Source organism: Gymnoscopelus braueri (assembly GCF_963280865.1).
Source record: "Gymnoscopelus braueri genome assembly, chromosome: 15".
In the NCBI taxonomy this organism is placed as follows: domain Eukaryota; kingdom Metazoa; phylum Chordata; class Actinopteri; order Myctophiformes; family Myctophidae; genus Gymnoscopelus; species Gymnoscopelus braueri.
Window position 1 is genome coordinate 20,301,189 of NC_137620.1, and position 13,313 is coordinate 20,314,501.

Here is a 13,313-nt window from a genome sequence, read left to right on the forward strand (position 1 = left end):
TCCAGTAGTTAGCCTATAGGCTACCTCACATTTCTTTCTAATTAGTACCTACTTGAGTACATGTACTTAGTTACTTTCCACCACTGGAAAAAGTTATATGAGCAAGCCCAGGGCTAAATAGGCACGAGGAGGGATATTTGTATTTATTTATTATATATATAAAGTTAGGCTACAAGCCTAACGTCAATTTATGATCATGAATGATAATTCGTATCTATATATGCTACATTACAGCAGTCTGCTCCAGAATAGCGGTGAGAAAATGTTTTATATAATCTTTATAACGCATCATAAGTGCATTGTGCCATAGTGTCTGTCACTGTCACGCATAACAGCTGGTCAGCAGAGCTGTCTCTCCTCACTCAGATTACGTAACACGGGGAAGACAACTTTAACATTCACATCATCATCCCACGAACTGTCAGAACTAAAGAGGATTAGTCTTATGCGATCGTAATTAAAAGAAGAAAAAATAATAGGAAAAAGGGAAATCACACATCATTCTGTGCCTCAAATTCTGATATCATATATCTAATTTAAATAACTAAAAATCAAAGCAATAAGCTGTTAATCCTTACCTTAACTTGAATACATCCTACTGAGAGAATATTATTCCTTTATATTTCAAGGTAGTGGACAATAATACAGAAGAACTGTGGAGCCATGAGCTTGCACTTGCAGTGATTGTAAAATATTAGTCATCATTGTTATCCTCTGTGTGGTGATGATGATGATGATGATGATGATGTCAGAACCCGACGAATGATGACAGCCAGCAGGAATCGGCAGCGCGCTGACCACAATATAAAAGGTTCCAAAAACACCACGGGGTCGCGCAAAAAGGTGGGCGGGGCTGGGGGCGGAGTTGATCCCACGTTATGCATGGAGGCAGGATCAAGCCCATATAACTCTATGGGCAAGATCCTGGAGGGAGATCAGATGATCACTGTGATCACTGTGATTTGTTTACTTACAGTGGTGGGAAAAAATACTCAGATGTTTTACTTTAAGTGAAAGTATGAATACTGCAATGTAGAAATACTCTGTTACAACTAAGTGAAAGTCATCGTGATGCATTGTGAGCTTGTAGATGGGCAATTTTCAAATGGCCGAAAATGTAGGGCTGAAGTGTTTAATGTACGTTTTGTAATAATAATCAAAAAGTAAAAAAGAGTTATTGAAAATTATTAAATAAAAAATCAAAATAATTATTGAAAATTGGAAGTACTCCAGTATAGTAAAAAAATCCTCAAAACTACAGTACTTGAGTAAATGTACTTAGTTACTTTCCACCACTGGCTATAGCTGAAATGACAAAAGCAACCTGAGACAAGGTCATCTATAAAAAAATCTGTTATCTAATACTATTCTATTCTATCCTATTGCTGCAACTCACTGTTACTATAGCTGATGATATCTTAATATAACTGCTTCATTCTATTGCAAATTCTTCTAACCATGCACCTTATAGGCTATTGTAGGCCTCTGTAGACCTAATACTAAGCCTATTCCTATCATATGAGGAATATCTGAGCTGTTTTCCTTTGTTCTTTCTTTCTATATTCTTCTTCCCTTCCTTGAAAACTACATGGGAGAAAAAGTATTTCACCCACTTTTTTTTACACATGTAAACCTGTGATGTGAGAATAAAGTTGAAGGAGTTTGCTAATTCAGTAAATTTCCCTTTGAGATATCTGACTGATGCCAAAGTTAAATCAAAGTCCAGCCATAGCCTAAAAATGTTAACTCAGATTTAGCAGTGCCTGAATCCGATCGTCCATCCTGAGCTATAAATTCTAATTCCACATCTTTGAACAATCCTACAAATCACAAACTGAGTATTTGTCCATTACCAGTCAAAATAATGGCAGGCTACTCTGTGTCCATGTCCATTTAATAAGGGTAATTTGTTTTATGGGCCTGGGATTTACCATATACATGTACTGTAAACCCTCCTTACCCTCCAAAGAATGAAAAAAACGTTTATTTACTCAAAGCAAAGTTGGAATGATTACATATAATTATTTTCTGACTTCTGATCTGTATCTGATAAAGTCCCAGGGGCAAACAAACACAAACATCTCTGCATAGAGAGTATGTTTACTGTGGACAGACACACACATGTGCGCGCAGTAGCCTACTCCCGGGGTAGTTTCATCAAAGGAAATAACCCGGAAATGTCCATTTCCATGGGGAAATCTGCTGCACAGCTACCGTTTCAGTGAACGAATGCACTAATCACTAAGGACTGCATAACTAGCATAAGTGAAGGGCATTACAACGATCTCTATAACCTGCTTTTCTTAATTTGACTACTGTAGGCCACATTTACTGTAGGCATTTTGAGTGTTCAAGACTACAACATCATTTTAATTGATTTCAGGTTAATATTCAATTATTGTGGTCAAAACTAACACTAAATGAGGAGATTGTTATCTGTGCGAAGCATCTTTAAAGTCATGGTCATATAGTTTCATTTAGGTCAGGCACATGAAGAGTCACTTTGATAGAATATGGAGTGATTGAGTTACATCTTTACTCACATACTCAAGTGCCTCTCAGATCATTTTTGCATGGCCCTAAAAACATATTTTTCCAGTGAAGATGCTCAGTGGCCAGCAGTGGAAGACCATAGTTGTAGTGAGTAGTTATAATTCACAGATGTAGAAGTGTACATTGATATGAAGCAAGGCAGTACTGGAAATGAACATAACTGACTGCCCAACAAACTGGCCGTAATTGACACATAGAAGCCATTTTTGTGGTAAATGCCCCTGAGGACCCTCTAGCGAGTAGCGACCATCTAGACAGCAAGGGCACACACTAGATAAAGTGTAATTATGGGAGTCTTAATGGCAAAGGGAGGGATCCTCATTATGGCTGCATGTCAACCGTACAAGTAACCTCTGTAAACAGTGCAAGACTGTACAGCTGTTCAAAAAGCTGTGGGCAATATAGGCCTAGAAGTTCTATACATCATTTGGAGATTCTTTCCTATCGTCTTTGTTATGTTTTGAGACAATTTGAGATTTTGCTGTATAATGTGTCATTCAATATCTTTAATTCGTATATTTAAAAAAGAATATTTCTTTGCCATGCATCCCATGTGGATTTCCCTAACACTGTCCACAAGGGTTGCTGGTCAACCTTTCATCTTTTTGTTTTTATTTTCTCCGTTGCTATTATTGCACAGGGGCATGGATTCCGCATGCCATTTGATAAGTGCTGAAGATATTGAGTGGTGAATCTAAGAGTGATGATAATAGCCTATTGATTGTACTGTACACATCGTAAGGTACAGTGAGTGCGTGATAGATCTTTAATACAAATATCACTGCAAATATGAGCAGAGCACTCATATGACATAATGCAGAACAAACATAGGAGAAAAAGGTCATTCTGAATTCTGATCACACAGGGAAGGGGTGATGGTGGGGGGGGAGGGTGGGAGGGTAGATGAAGAGAGATCTTCTGAAGCAGATAGACGGGTTTATGTAAACACTAGTAGCAATACAAACAGGAGATGCTGCCCCGATAAGGAAATTAAGGGAAAGGGTGCAACTCAAATAAGCCAAGACTGATATACACAAACCGTTCAAATGAGAGAGAGAGAGAGAGAGAGAGAGAGAGAGAGAGAGAGAGAGAGAGAGAGAGAGAGAGAGAGAGAGAGAGAGAGAGGGAGAGATGAAAAGAGAGGGTAGCTGTAGAAGCAGGCCAGTAGTGCATGTGGGAAATGCAGGCCTGTTCCTTAGGTTTTATTCAGTCTCTGCGAGACTCTGCAACTGATGCAACTCTTCTAAAACAGAATAAAAACAATGTACAATCACTGCATTCACTTCAAATGGGGATTCTGAATCCTGAAGCAGGGGCAACAGAAAATATTTGGATTAAAGTCTAACATTGTCAACTACTAGATGAGGCAACCAAGCAGCATTCGACTTTTGGATCATCGTGTTTTTTCAACCACTCTGTGAAATTCGACTTTTTTTCCGGGATTTGAGGGACAAACATCCACTTCACCGGAGGCAATTACAGGTTACGCCACAGCGAGAACACCCAGAGGTGGTTCAAAGATTATGGTTCGGTTGGCCGAGCTATGAGCTTCTCCCTGTGCACTTGTGGTCAACGAGGGAGGCAGTGCAAACCGGAGACGCTCAGATGCAAACACAGGGGTTGCAGCGAAGTTGTTGACTCCACAGTGAGGAGAGAACGGACGAGATTCTAAAGCATTTAGTCTCCAAAACAAGAGAAGACCAGGATGAAGCAGTGCAACGACAATCAGTGTGATCATGTGGAAATGAGCCGAGATGAGTGATTGAGTGAACTATTTTTGGGCACATAAAAAAAATAATCTGTAGATCAAGTTATTGCTGGCAGCACATTCTTAGCAATTCATTCAATGAAGGAATCCGACCAAACCGCGGAGGCACCCCTCACCTGGGGTTTCGAGCAATCCTGGACCTCGTTCCCAAAGCCTGGGCGTCGTCTCCGCCTCAACACCTTGGACTTTTCTGATCTCTGGGACGAGGAGGACCTGGGAATGGACAGCACAGAGGATGAGGCAACCAACTCCAACAATCAAGTGCCAGGGTGTCCTCGGACCCCTCCGGCCCCACCCCCTTTGCCTCCGCTGGCCCCGCCCCTTCCTATGGCTCCTCCCCTACCACCTGCCTCCCCTACAGGTACTCCCGTTAAATGTCGCACCTTGAAGCTACACTGGAGGGGACTGCAGAGCCTGGACCCCCTGCCCAGGAAAACCCGCTTTGGGACCCAGACCATCTGGGCTAGGCTGGAGCCGGTCCACCTGGACACAACCCAATTGGAGTACCTGTTTGAGACCAAGGGCAATAATAACAACACCTGTACCACGGTCACTGGGTGGCGGGTAAGAATCAATTGAAAGGGGCTGTTGCTTGAAGAGCTAAGGTTATACTTTAAGGATTCCCACACAGAAAGCAGACTTGACAAAGTTATAGTATAGTAGGCTATTAGTATGTTTTATCTTCTTACAAAGTGCTAATGAGTCTTCCTTTACACTCAGCTGTATATCACTCTCTATCTGATGCAGCGTACAGACTTGTGAAGCACCACTCACAATCAAATAGTTGTAAATAATTCTCAAGGTCTGTTTTGTGGTGTAAGAGTGATAGCCGTGTGAACTTTTCTTTGCCAATAGGCTATAATACTTATACCGGTGGATGTCATTGTCCAATAAATCCCCCTTAGAATGTAAAAGGAACCTACTGTATGCTGTCACAGTGACTGGTAAAGGTGATGATTAACCTTTTTAGGCAGTTTTTGTTTATTTAGATGGGAGAATGATGAGAGACATTGAGTTGAGTGAGAGGGGATCAACATGCAACATGGCTGGGATGTTGTGGTTATGTGGTCAGTGCACTAAAGAAGATTACTGCGTTACCGGCCACAACCAACATTCTGCTTGTTGGCTGGTGGTCATTTCTTGCTCTGATGATAGCTGATGCTGCATTATATGTGACAAGATCACACTGCAGTGTGTTTCTTTGTAGTACAGTGTCTTCCTAGCGAGACCTAATTCAGTATTAGTATAACTATCTAGGTCTCCTTCTGACAGAGCATAGAGATGTATGCACAACACCATGATAGAATAGCAACTGCAGTGAATTACCAGTGTTTGTTTTGACCTACTTGGAGTACCAGGAGGGTGTGGTCTAGTATAAAGACACACAATAAAATCCTCAGGATTCCTTGAACTCTGATGGTGTAAAAGTAGACCCAACACTCTCAGATTTCAAATGAACCCAACTATGTTGTGTCAGATAAACAAAAAAATACACTAAATTGCATTTCAAGTGTGATTAAACCCTATGTTTAGTTGACTGGATTCCCAAGGGTTCCATACAAGTAGGCCCCATCCTGCTTTTGCTCTACACTAGAATAAAATTGACCAATCTTCAAGCTCACATCGCATCACATTGCGATGTGTTGTGAGCTTGTAAATCTGCAAATTTTCCCAAATGTTAGCCTCAGAATAGGAACAACTGGGTTCAAGTGGTAACATTTTTTTCCAGTCGTTGTATTGCCTGATATTACCATCCGGCACCTATATTGGGCAGGATCAAAATAGCACAAAAATGCTGACTCAGGTTTTTAATGGAACCGATTAAGGTATTCTCACGTCGACATCTGATCTCCCTCTCTGCTTCCTCTTGCCTCAACCACAGAAGCAGCCCGCAGTCTCTGTCCTGGGAGTGAAGCGCAGTAACATCATCACCATCGCCCTGAGCAGCTTGCCGCCTCCCCGGCTCCTCCCCCCGGCAATATACAGTATGGACAACAGTGTGCTGGACAGGGATGATGTCCAGGTACTGTTTCTTATAACCTCTGTTGTACCGGAACACCAGCTTTCTTTTAGTGCGCAGCCTGGGATTCTGCTTCTTGCATCCTGTTCCGGTTTGCACAAGCCAGTTAGACAGTACTAACAGTCAGTTACCAAACAATATCTTTTGCTGCCTTTTCAACTCCACATGGTTTTAGTTTCTGAACGCAATCGTTTGTTTGTTTGTTGCACAAAACAGACCAGCCTAGGCCCAGTTTGGTATATAGCTCTCAGAAATTAGGCTTCAGTATCTGACCTCCAGTACATTTGTCTTCTTTTTTTTTTGTTGCCCATTGCCCTTAGTATTTGTCCTTTGTTGAGTATGAAAGATGAGCAGGATGCAGCAGACACAGGATAGAAAACATTTTTCAGATTTGCTTTGACAGCTTGGTCCCTGATACATCAAGCTGGTACATACTGTACGGTATTCACATTTCTCCAGGGGGTCAATTAAGGTTACCAGAGCCTGAGGTTTTGACTACAATGTATTTTTGTGCACAAAATGCCCTGAATCTGTCTGTTCTTGTACGAGCCATGGTGACCTGATAGATTTAAGCAGCCAACAGGCAGACTGAATTGCTAAATTTTTTGTATAATGTAATTTCTCATCTCTCTCTCTCTCTCTCTCTCTCTCTCTCTCTCTCTCTCTCTTTCACTCTCTCTCTCTCTCTCTCTCCATCTCCCTGAACCCCTTTCTCAAAACAGAGGCTTCAGTCATTGGTCCCAAGTGAAGAGGAACTCCAACTGATTCAGGAGGCCAAGTCTCTGTCCCCACATTCACCTCTGGCCTCAGCTGAGCTCTGCCTCCACACACTGGGGGATATCCCTCACCTTAGCTTCAGGCTGCAGCTGTGGGCCTTCGCTCTGGACTATGACACGTTAGAGAGGGTCAGTGACAAAATGAGAATAACCATAGTTTTTATGGCATGTGATTTTAGACAAAGGTCTAATGTCAAGGTTATTCTATTCTATTCTATTTATTCCTTTATATTCTATTATTTTCAGGAAATTGCTGAGCCACTGTTCTACCTGAAGTTAGCTATGGAACAGCTGTCAGCCAATCAGACATTCAAATGTATTCTGGCTACAGTGCTAGCCATTGGAAACTTTCTCAATGGATGCAAGGTGAGTGAGTGCATTACTGTGTCATCCCCATTGCACACCTGAACTGAGGGGAGGATTGTTGTTCAATTCATTCATTTAAATGTACTCTTATACTTTATATTTATATTCGTATTAATCATTAACATCTGACTGTTTCTTCCTTCTGTGCACACGCACACGCACATGCACTCACTCACACACGCACACACACGCACACACACGCACATGCACACGGATGCGGGTCATTCCCTCAGGCCCGTGGTTTTGAGCTGAGTTATCTGGGGAAGTTAACTCAGGTGAGGGATACACACTCTCGCCAGCCTCTGTTGCACCATGTCTGTGTTCTACTGCTGGAGCTTTACCCACAATCCAGTGACCTCTACTCTGACATCACCGCCGTCACCAAAGCCAGCAAGGTGCGCGCGTGTGTGTGTGTTGTTTGTGTGTGTGTGTGTGTGTGTGTGTGTGTGTGTGTGTGTGTGTGTGTGTGTGTGTGTGTGTGTGTGTGTGTGTGTGTGTGTGTGTGTGTGTGTGTGTGCATCTCTCTCTCTCTCGTTTCTATGGTTTAAGTCAAGAGGTATGTGACCTTGTGACCTTGTGTGGAAAACTACTCTCCACACATGTCACGTTTGTCTCCTCTGCCCTTAAATAGCACCAACCCTCTCTTTCTCTCTCTTGTTCTCGCTCATCCATTGCTCTCTCTCTTTCTTGTTCTCTCTCATCCATCTCTGTCTCTTTCCCTTTCTCTCTCTTTGTCTCTTATCCAGTGCTATCTCTCTCGTCTTGAGCATAATAGCCATTTCTCATGGCGTCTCCACTGCCCTCAAAGTACCGCTCTCTGTTGTTCACAGTATGATTACGCCTCAGTCCAAACCAACCTCACCCAGCTGGAGGCCACGTGCAAAGCGTCATGGGAGCAGCTGCGCACGCTGGAGCGCACGGACGAGAAGCGGAGAGGAGGGAAGGATCGAGGCAAGAAGAACAGAGGCGAAGACGAGGCCGCGGCCCCGGAGGGATCCCTCCGCCGCAGGTTGCCAAAGTTCTTGAAGGAGTGCGAAGAGAGGCTGAAGGTCCTGAGAGCTGTCCATCGCCGGGTTATCAACAGGTGGGGCTTGTGGCATATAAGTTATTTTCCATTAGTAGTGGTAGTTTTAACCACTTAAACCCTGTACACTTCGTTGACTGGAGTCCCCCAGGGGTCTATAATAGGCCTCCATCCTTTTGTCTCTCCACATCAATTCTCTTCCCCCGAAAATAGCCGATCTACAAGCTCATAACGCGTCGAAATCTGCTATTTTCACTGAATGTTCGCCCCCAAGAATAGGGATGCGGGATGGCTGAGGTTTCATGTATTTCATTTTCCGTTCCTAAGGGCAACAAAACCCCATTAAAACAAAACAAGTTTTGCGTGAATAAGCGGCACATTAAGTACTGCGCAAACAAAATACTTAGCATTCCTATGGTTACATAGCATATATTCACACTCACAACCACAGCCTTGTTGTACTGCTGGCAACTGAGCAGTGTCTCTGGAGTAGCTGGTGTTTATGTGCCTTGCACAAGGGCACCTTGGACAGTGGCGGAGATAAGGAGTACTTGTATTTACACTCTGTCTTTGTCTCTCACTCTTGCTTTTGTCTTTCTTGCTCTCAGCCTTCTCAGTCTCACCCTTTTTCCCCTCCTCCTCCTCCTGTTTTCTTGTTTTGTTCTTCACACGGCATCTGCATCATTCTTGTTTTATGACCTTTGATAATGATTGTTATTTTTTTCTTTGTCTCCAGGTTCCATTCGTTCCTGTTGTTCCTGGGCTACTCGCGGGCCATGGTGAGAGACACGAGCCCCGAGGACTTCTGTAGGATCATCAGTAACTTCTCTCTGGAGTACAGAGCCACACGGCTGGCCATCCTGCAGCAGAGGGAGAGGGAGAGAGAGAGGGGGAGCAGCCCGGCACCCAACACACCTGGAGCTTGGAGGAAGCGTCAGCCGACCCCCTTGTCAGAGGTACTAGAGAGAAATACAATGGAAGATGGAGGGAGAGACAGTGAGAGAGAGAGAGAGAGAGAAAAGTAGAGAGAGAACGGGAGAAAGAGAGAGAGAGAACGAGAGAAAGAAAGAGATATATACTATTTGAAGTTGAGAGAATAGAAGGATAGATCTTTACTCATCCCAAGGCAAATTCAGGTGTCATATATCAGCATCGTGGTTGGTATTAAACACAGATACAGGTGAGTAGAGATACAAATTAGTCGGGTAACCGTAATGGTAACCATAATGGTAATGATGGTAATACACAGCTGAATGTAATAACGTTAATTATGGGTTTCATTTAGGTGTTTCTGTGTGCCAGCATGAAGTTAACTATACAGGAGTTGTCTATGCTGGTACACAGTAACACCTACAGTAAATGAAACTTCCCCCAGAAATCGAGAAATCATGTAATTACATTCAACAGTGTTTACCCTTAGGTAATGTACGGCACATTCATGTTTCCTGTTGTGCCCGGCGTCCCCCCGGGCCCCTGTGGCTCTCCCCTTGCAACCGACAGCAAACACACCCCACTGCCACAAAGACCCATGTGTATAAGCATTAGGCTAAACTTTTGACCTTGTCCCGGTTTGAAAAACAGGTGTGGTCCCGACCCTACCCCCATTAACCACTTAAACCCATACAGTACTGTACTGTTTCGCCTTCTGTTTTCCCTCCACACCAAAACTCTTTGCCGAAAATATCAGATCTACAAGACTGGTAGATTTCCTGTTATTGTCAAATGTCCACCTATTGTGACATGTCCAGAGTAGGGACGCTGTGTTCATGAGGTTAATACCAGACAGAGGCGTTTACATTACACCCGGTGCTTTGGGGGCAGGTGTAATAATTACATCCACATTGCTGCTCTCTCTCACCCTCTATTCAGAAACACTGAGCAACAATAGAATGAATGGATGAATGGATGAATGGATGAATGGATGAATGAATGAATGAATGAATGAATGAATGAATGAATGAATGAATGAATGAATGAATGGATGAATGAATGAATGGATGAATGGATGGATGGATGGATGGATGGATGGATGGATGGATGGATGGATGGATGGATGGATGGATGAATGAATGAATACAATTATTACAAATAAAATTAAGCGGGAAAAGCAAAGTCTTATGCACACCTGATCAGCTCAGGGACGGGGCGTAGGTCGGGATCAGACGTATAGAATAAAATGAAATAGCCCGCACACCGTCTTCACTTGCACTATACAGACAACTTTAATTAAGGCAATGTTTCGGTCATTCATAGACCTTCTTGAGGCATTTGCTCAGATGCCTAGAGAAGGTCATTTCATTTTTCATTTATTAAATAAAATGCAGCTAAAAGGAGAGCATTGAAAACACTATTACATAATTCAAACACGTGGATGATTTGTAATGTGTTGATTCCCTTAGGAGAGTATAGAGCAGTATAAACTGGAGGAGGTGCTGAGGACCCCAGAGCCAGCGTTCAGACTGGACCTCACTCTGCCCCGAAACCGCAGGAGGATGAGCAATATCAAAGGTGGCTGTGGACCTATGTCTGTCTGTCTGTTTGTCTAGTACATACCTACCTATACCTACCTACCTACCTACCTACCTACCTACCTACCTACCTACCTACCTACCTACCTACCTACCTACCTACCTACCTACCTACCTACCTACCTACCTACCTACCTACTGTACCTACCTACCTACCTACCTACCTACCTACCTACCTACCTACCTACCTACCTACCTACCTACCTACCTACCTACCTACCTATTTACCTATCTACCTATCTACCTACCTATCTATCTATCTATATCTTTATAAGTTAAACTGAACATGATGTCGATGTTTCAGGCCCATTCACTCGGAAGCTGAAGTGGTGAGAGGAGTCCTGCGTTGCCAAAGTTGTCTCAGGCATACCTACAGGCAAACCTGCCAACACTCAGCTGTGAAAGAGGGAGACTTTCTGGATTATGGGCATATGGCCTACCCTCTGTCCCCGACCTGCCCCCAACCTTATACACCATAGATTAGAATAAAGACAAGGATGTGAATGTAAAATTACTTTTTAATTAGTCATTGGTAATAATAATTTTAAAAAGAAAGAAAATATGTACAATGTACAAAACATATACACTTTTTAAGTGTAAACATTATCCAACACATACATATATATGTGTTGGATATATATATATAACACTATCAATTTAAACCTTTGTTTTTGGACATAGACCATGACCCAAAACTGTTCATGGTCCAAACATTTCACAGACCAAACTCTAGAATCTGAGTCAATGGATATGTTTTAATTTTGATACAATTTGCTGTGATGTAAGCAGGTCCTTTTATTTGTTGCATGCTTGTGCTACATTATTTTTGCAAACTTGATTCACTTAGACAAGACAAGACTATTAAAAGACAAACAAATATCGCTCTGCCTATTCAATTTCAATGTAAATGTGTACAGTCAATGAATAATAATAAAAAACATCTGACGTTAAACATTCTGTCAAGGTCTGAGTGAGTTTGTGCGGATACAAGAAGAGTGGGCACTAAGGAAGAGTGGGCACCTCGATGTATAATTTGCTATTTTGTCTATATCTAAAATATCTGAAAAATGGTCTTAAGTAATGTAAAGTATACATGATTTGAATATGCACGGCACATCATTATCAGACTTAAATTGACCCTTCAACTTCTTGTTTATGCCCAAAATGATTGGTTGTAGGTTTTGTAGCAATTTGTGGCAACATAGAAATATTAGACCTTAATTGTGAAATGCTCAATCATGTTCTAATCATATAGATTTCCAAATATATATTTTTTAAAACATTTTGCAACAAATTGCCAATTTTACACCGAGGTGCCCACTCTATTAATAGTGCCCACTCCTCCTGTTGCCGTTTGTGCGGGCGCGTGCCTGCGATCTGCATCAGTGGTGTAGTGTGTAAAGTACATTTACTCAAGTAGGCCTACAATTTTGACTGGAGTATTTCCAATTTTCTGTACTTTTGCTTCTAATCCACTACACCTCAGAGGCAAATATTATACTTTTACTCCACTAACTATTTGAAAACTTTAGTTACTTGTTACTATTTTGATTATTATTAAAAAATTAACCACTTCAGCCCATATACATTTCGGCCATTTGAAAATAGCCAATCTACAAGCTCACAATGCATTGCATCATGAGCTTGTAGATCTGCTATTTTCAAAAGATTTGTATACATTTTATACATTTGAAAACTTGTGAAATGGGACCTTCTGCATAATGAGTACTTTCTACTTTGGTAGGCAACTTTAAGTACATTTTTATACCAATACTTTGTACTTCAACATTCCGGGCTTTTACTTATAACAGAGTATTTCTACATTGCAGTATTGATACTTTTACTTAAGTACAAAAATTTGAGTATTTTTTCCACCACTGAGTACATGTGCAAACCAAGCGCGTGCCGCTGGCATGCGTGTGCCCGGCACCTGCGCATGCGCTGTGCGTAAGTGTCCGCCCTCATCGGTGCGATTGACAGGCGTGTCCACCAATCCACAAGAGGAATGTCTCGCTCGGGCTTCGGAACAGCCAATCAAAGATCAGTATTCCACATATGGGCATGATCTGTTCCTAGTTTAGACCAGCGTTGCCAAGTCTGCTTATTATAAGCAACTTTGGGCTTTTTTTCTAAAGTGTAGTTGCTTTTTTGGGCTTGTTTCTAAAGTGTAGTTGCTCATTTAGGCTTGTTTCTAAAGTGTAGTTGCTTATTTGGACTTGTCTCTAAAGTGTAGTTCCTTATTTGGGCTTGTTTCTTAAGTGCAGTTGCTTATTTGGGC

The 13,313-nt window shown here is 42.2% G+C and overlaps 2 protein-coding genes across 4 annotated transcripts in view; one reads left to right on the top strand and one right to left on the bottom strand.

Annotated features, from left to right (window-relative positions):
- Window positions 1–698, bottom strand: part of LOC308101992 (uncharacterized protein) — an 8,064-nt gene extending 7,366 nt beyond the window's left edge. For both annotated transcript variants that reach the window (XM_080451561.1, XM_080451562.1), the window contains exon 1: window positions 579–698. The gene's annotated coding sequence lies outside the window, so the exon portion shown is untranslated. The remainder of the gene's footprint in view (window positions 1–578) is intronic.
- A 2,987-nt stretch (window positions 699–3,685) lies between these two features.
- LOC308102434 (FH1/FH2 domain-containing protein 3) lies at window positions 3,686–11,992 on the top strand. 2 transcript variants are annotated; one of them, XM_080452146.1, is made up of 9 exons: window positions 3,688–4,885; window positions 6,204–6,344; window positions 7,064–7,246; window positions 7,364–7,483; window positions 7,717–7,878; window positions 8,314–8,567; window positions 9,244–9,463; window positions 10,907–11,015; window positions 11,340–11,992. In XM_080452146.1, exons 1-9 carry the CDS (start codon window positions 4,400–4,402, stop codon window positions 11,366–11,368), a joined length of 1,704 nt encoding a protein of 567 aa, XP_080308272.1. In that variant the 5' UTR covers window positions 3,688–4,399; the 3' UTR covers window positions 11,369–11,992. The 2 variants fall into 2 exon arrangements, with proteins under 2 accessions (XP_080308273.1, XP_080308272.1); XM_080452147.1 differs by lacking the exon at window positions 7,717–7,878 and having other exon boundaries at window positions 3,686–4,885.
- Window positions 11,993–13,313: the final 1,321 nt, after the last annotated feature.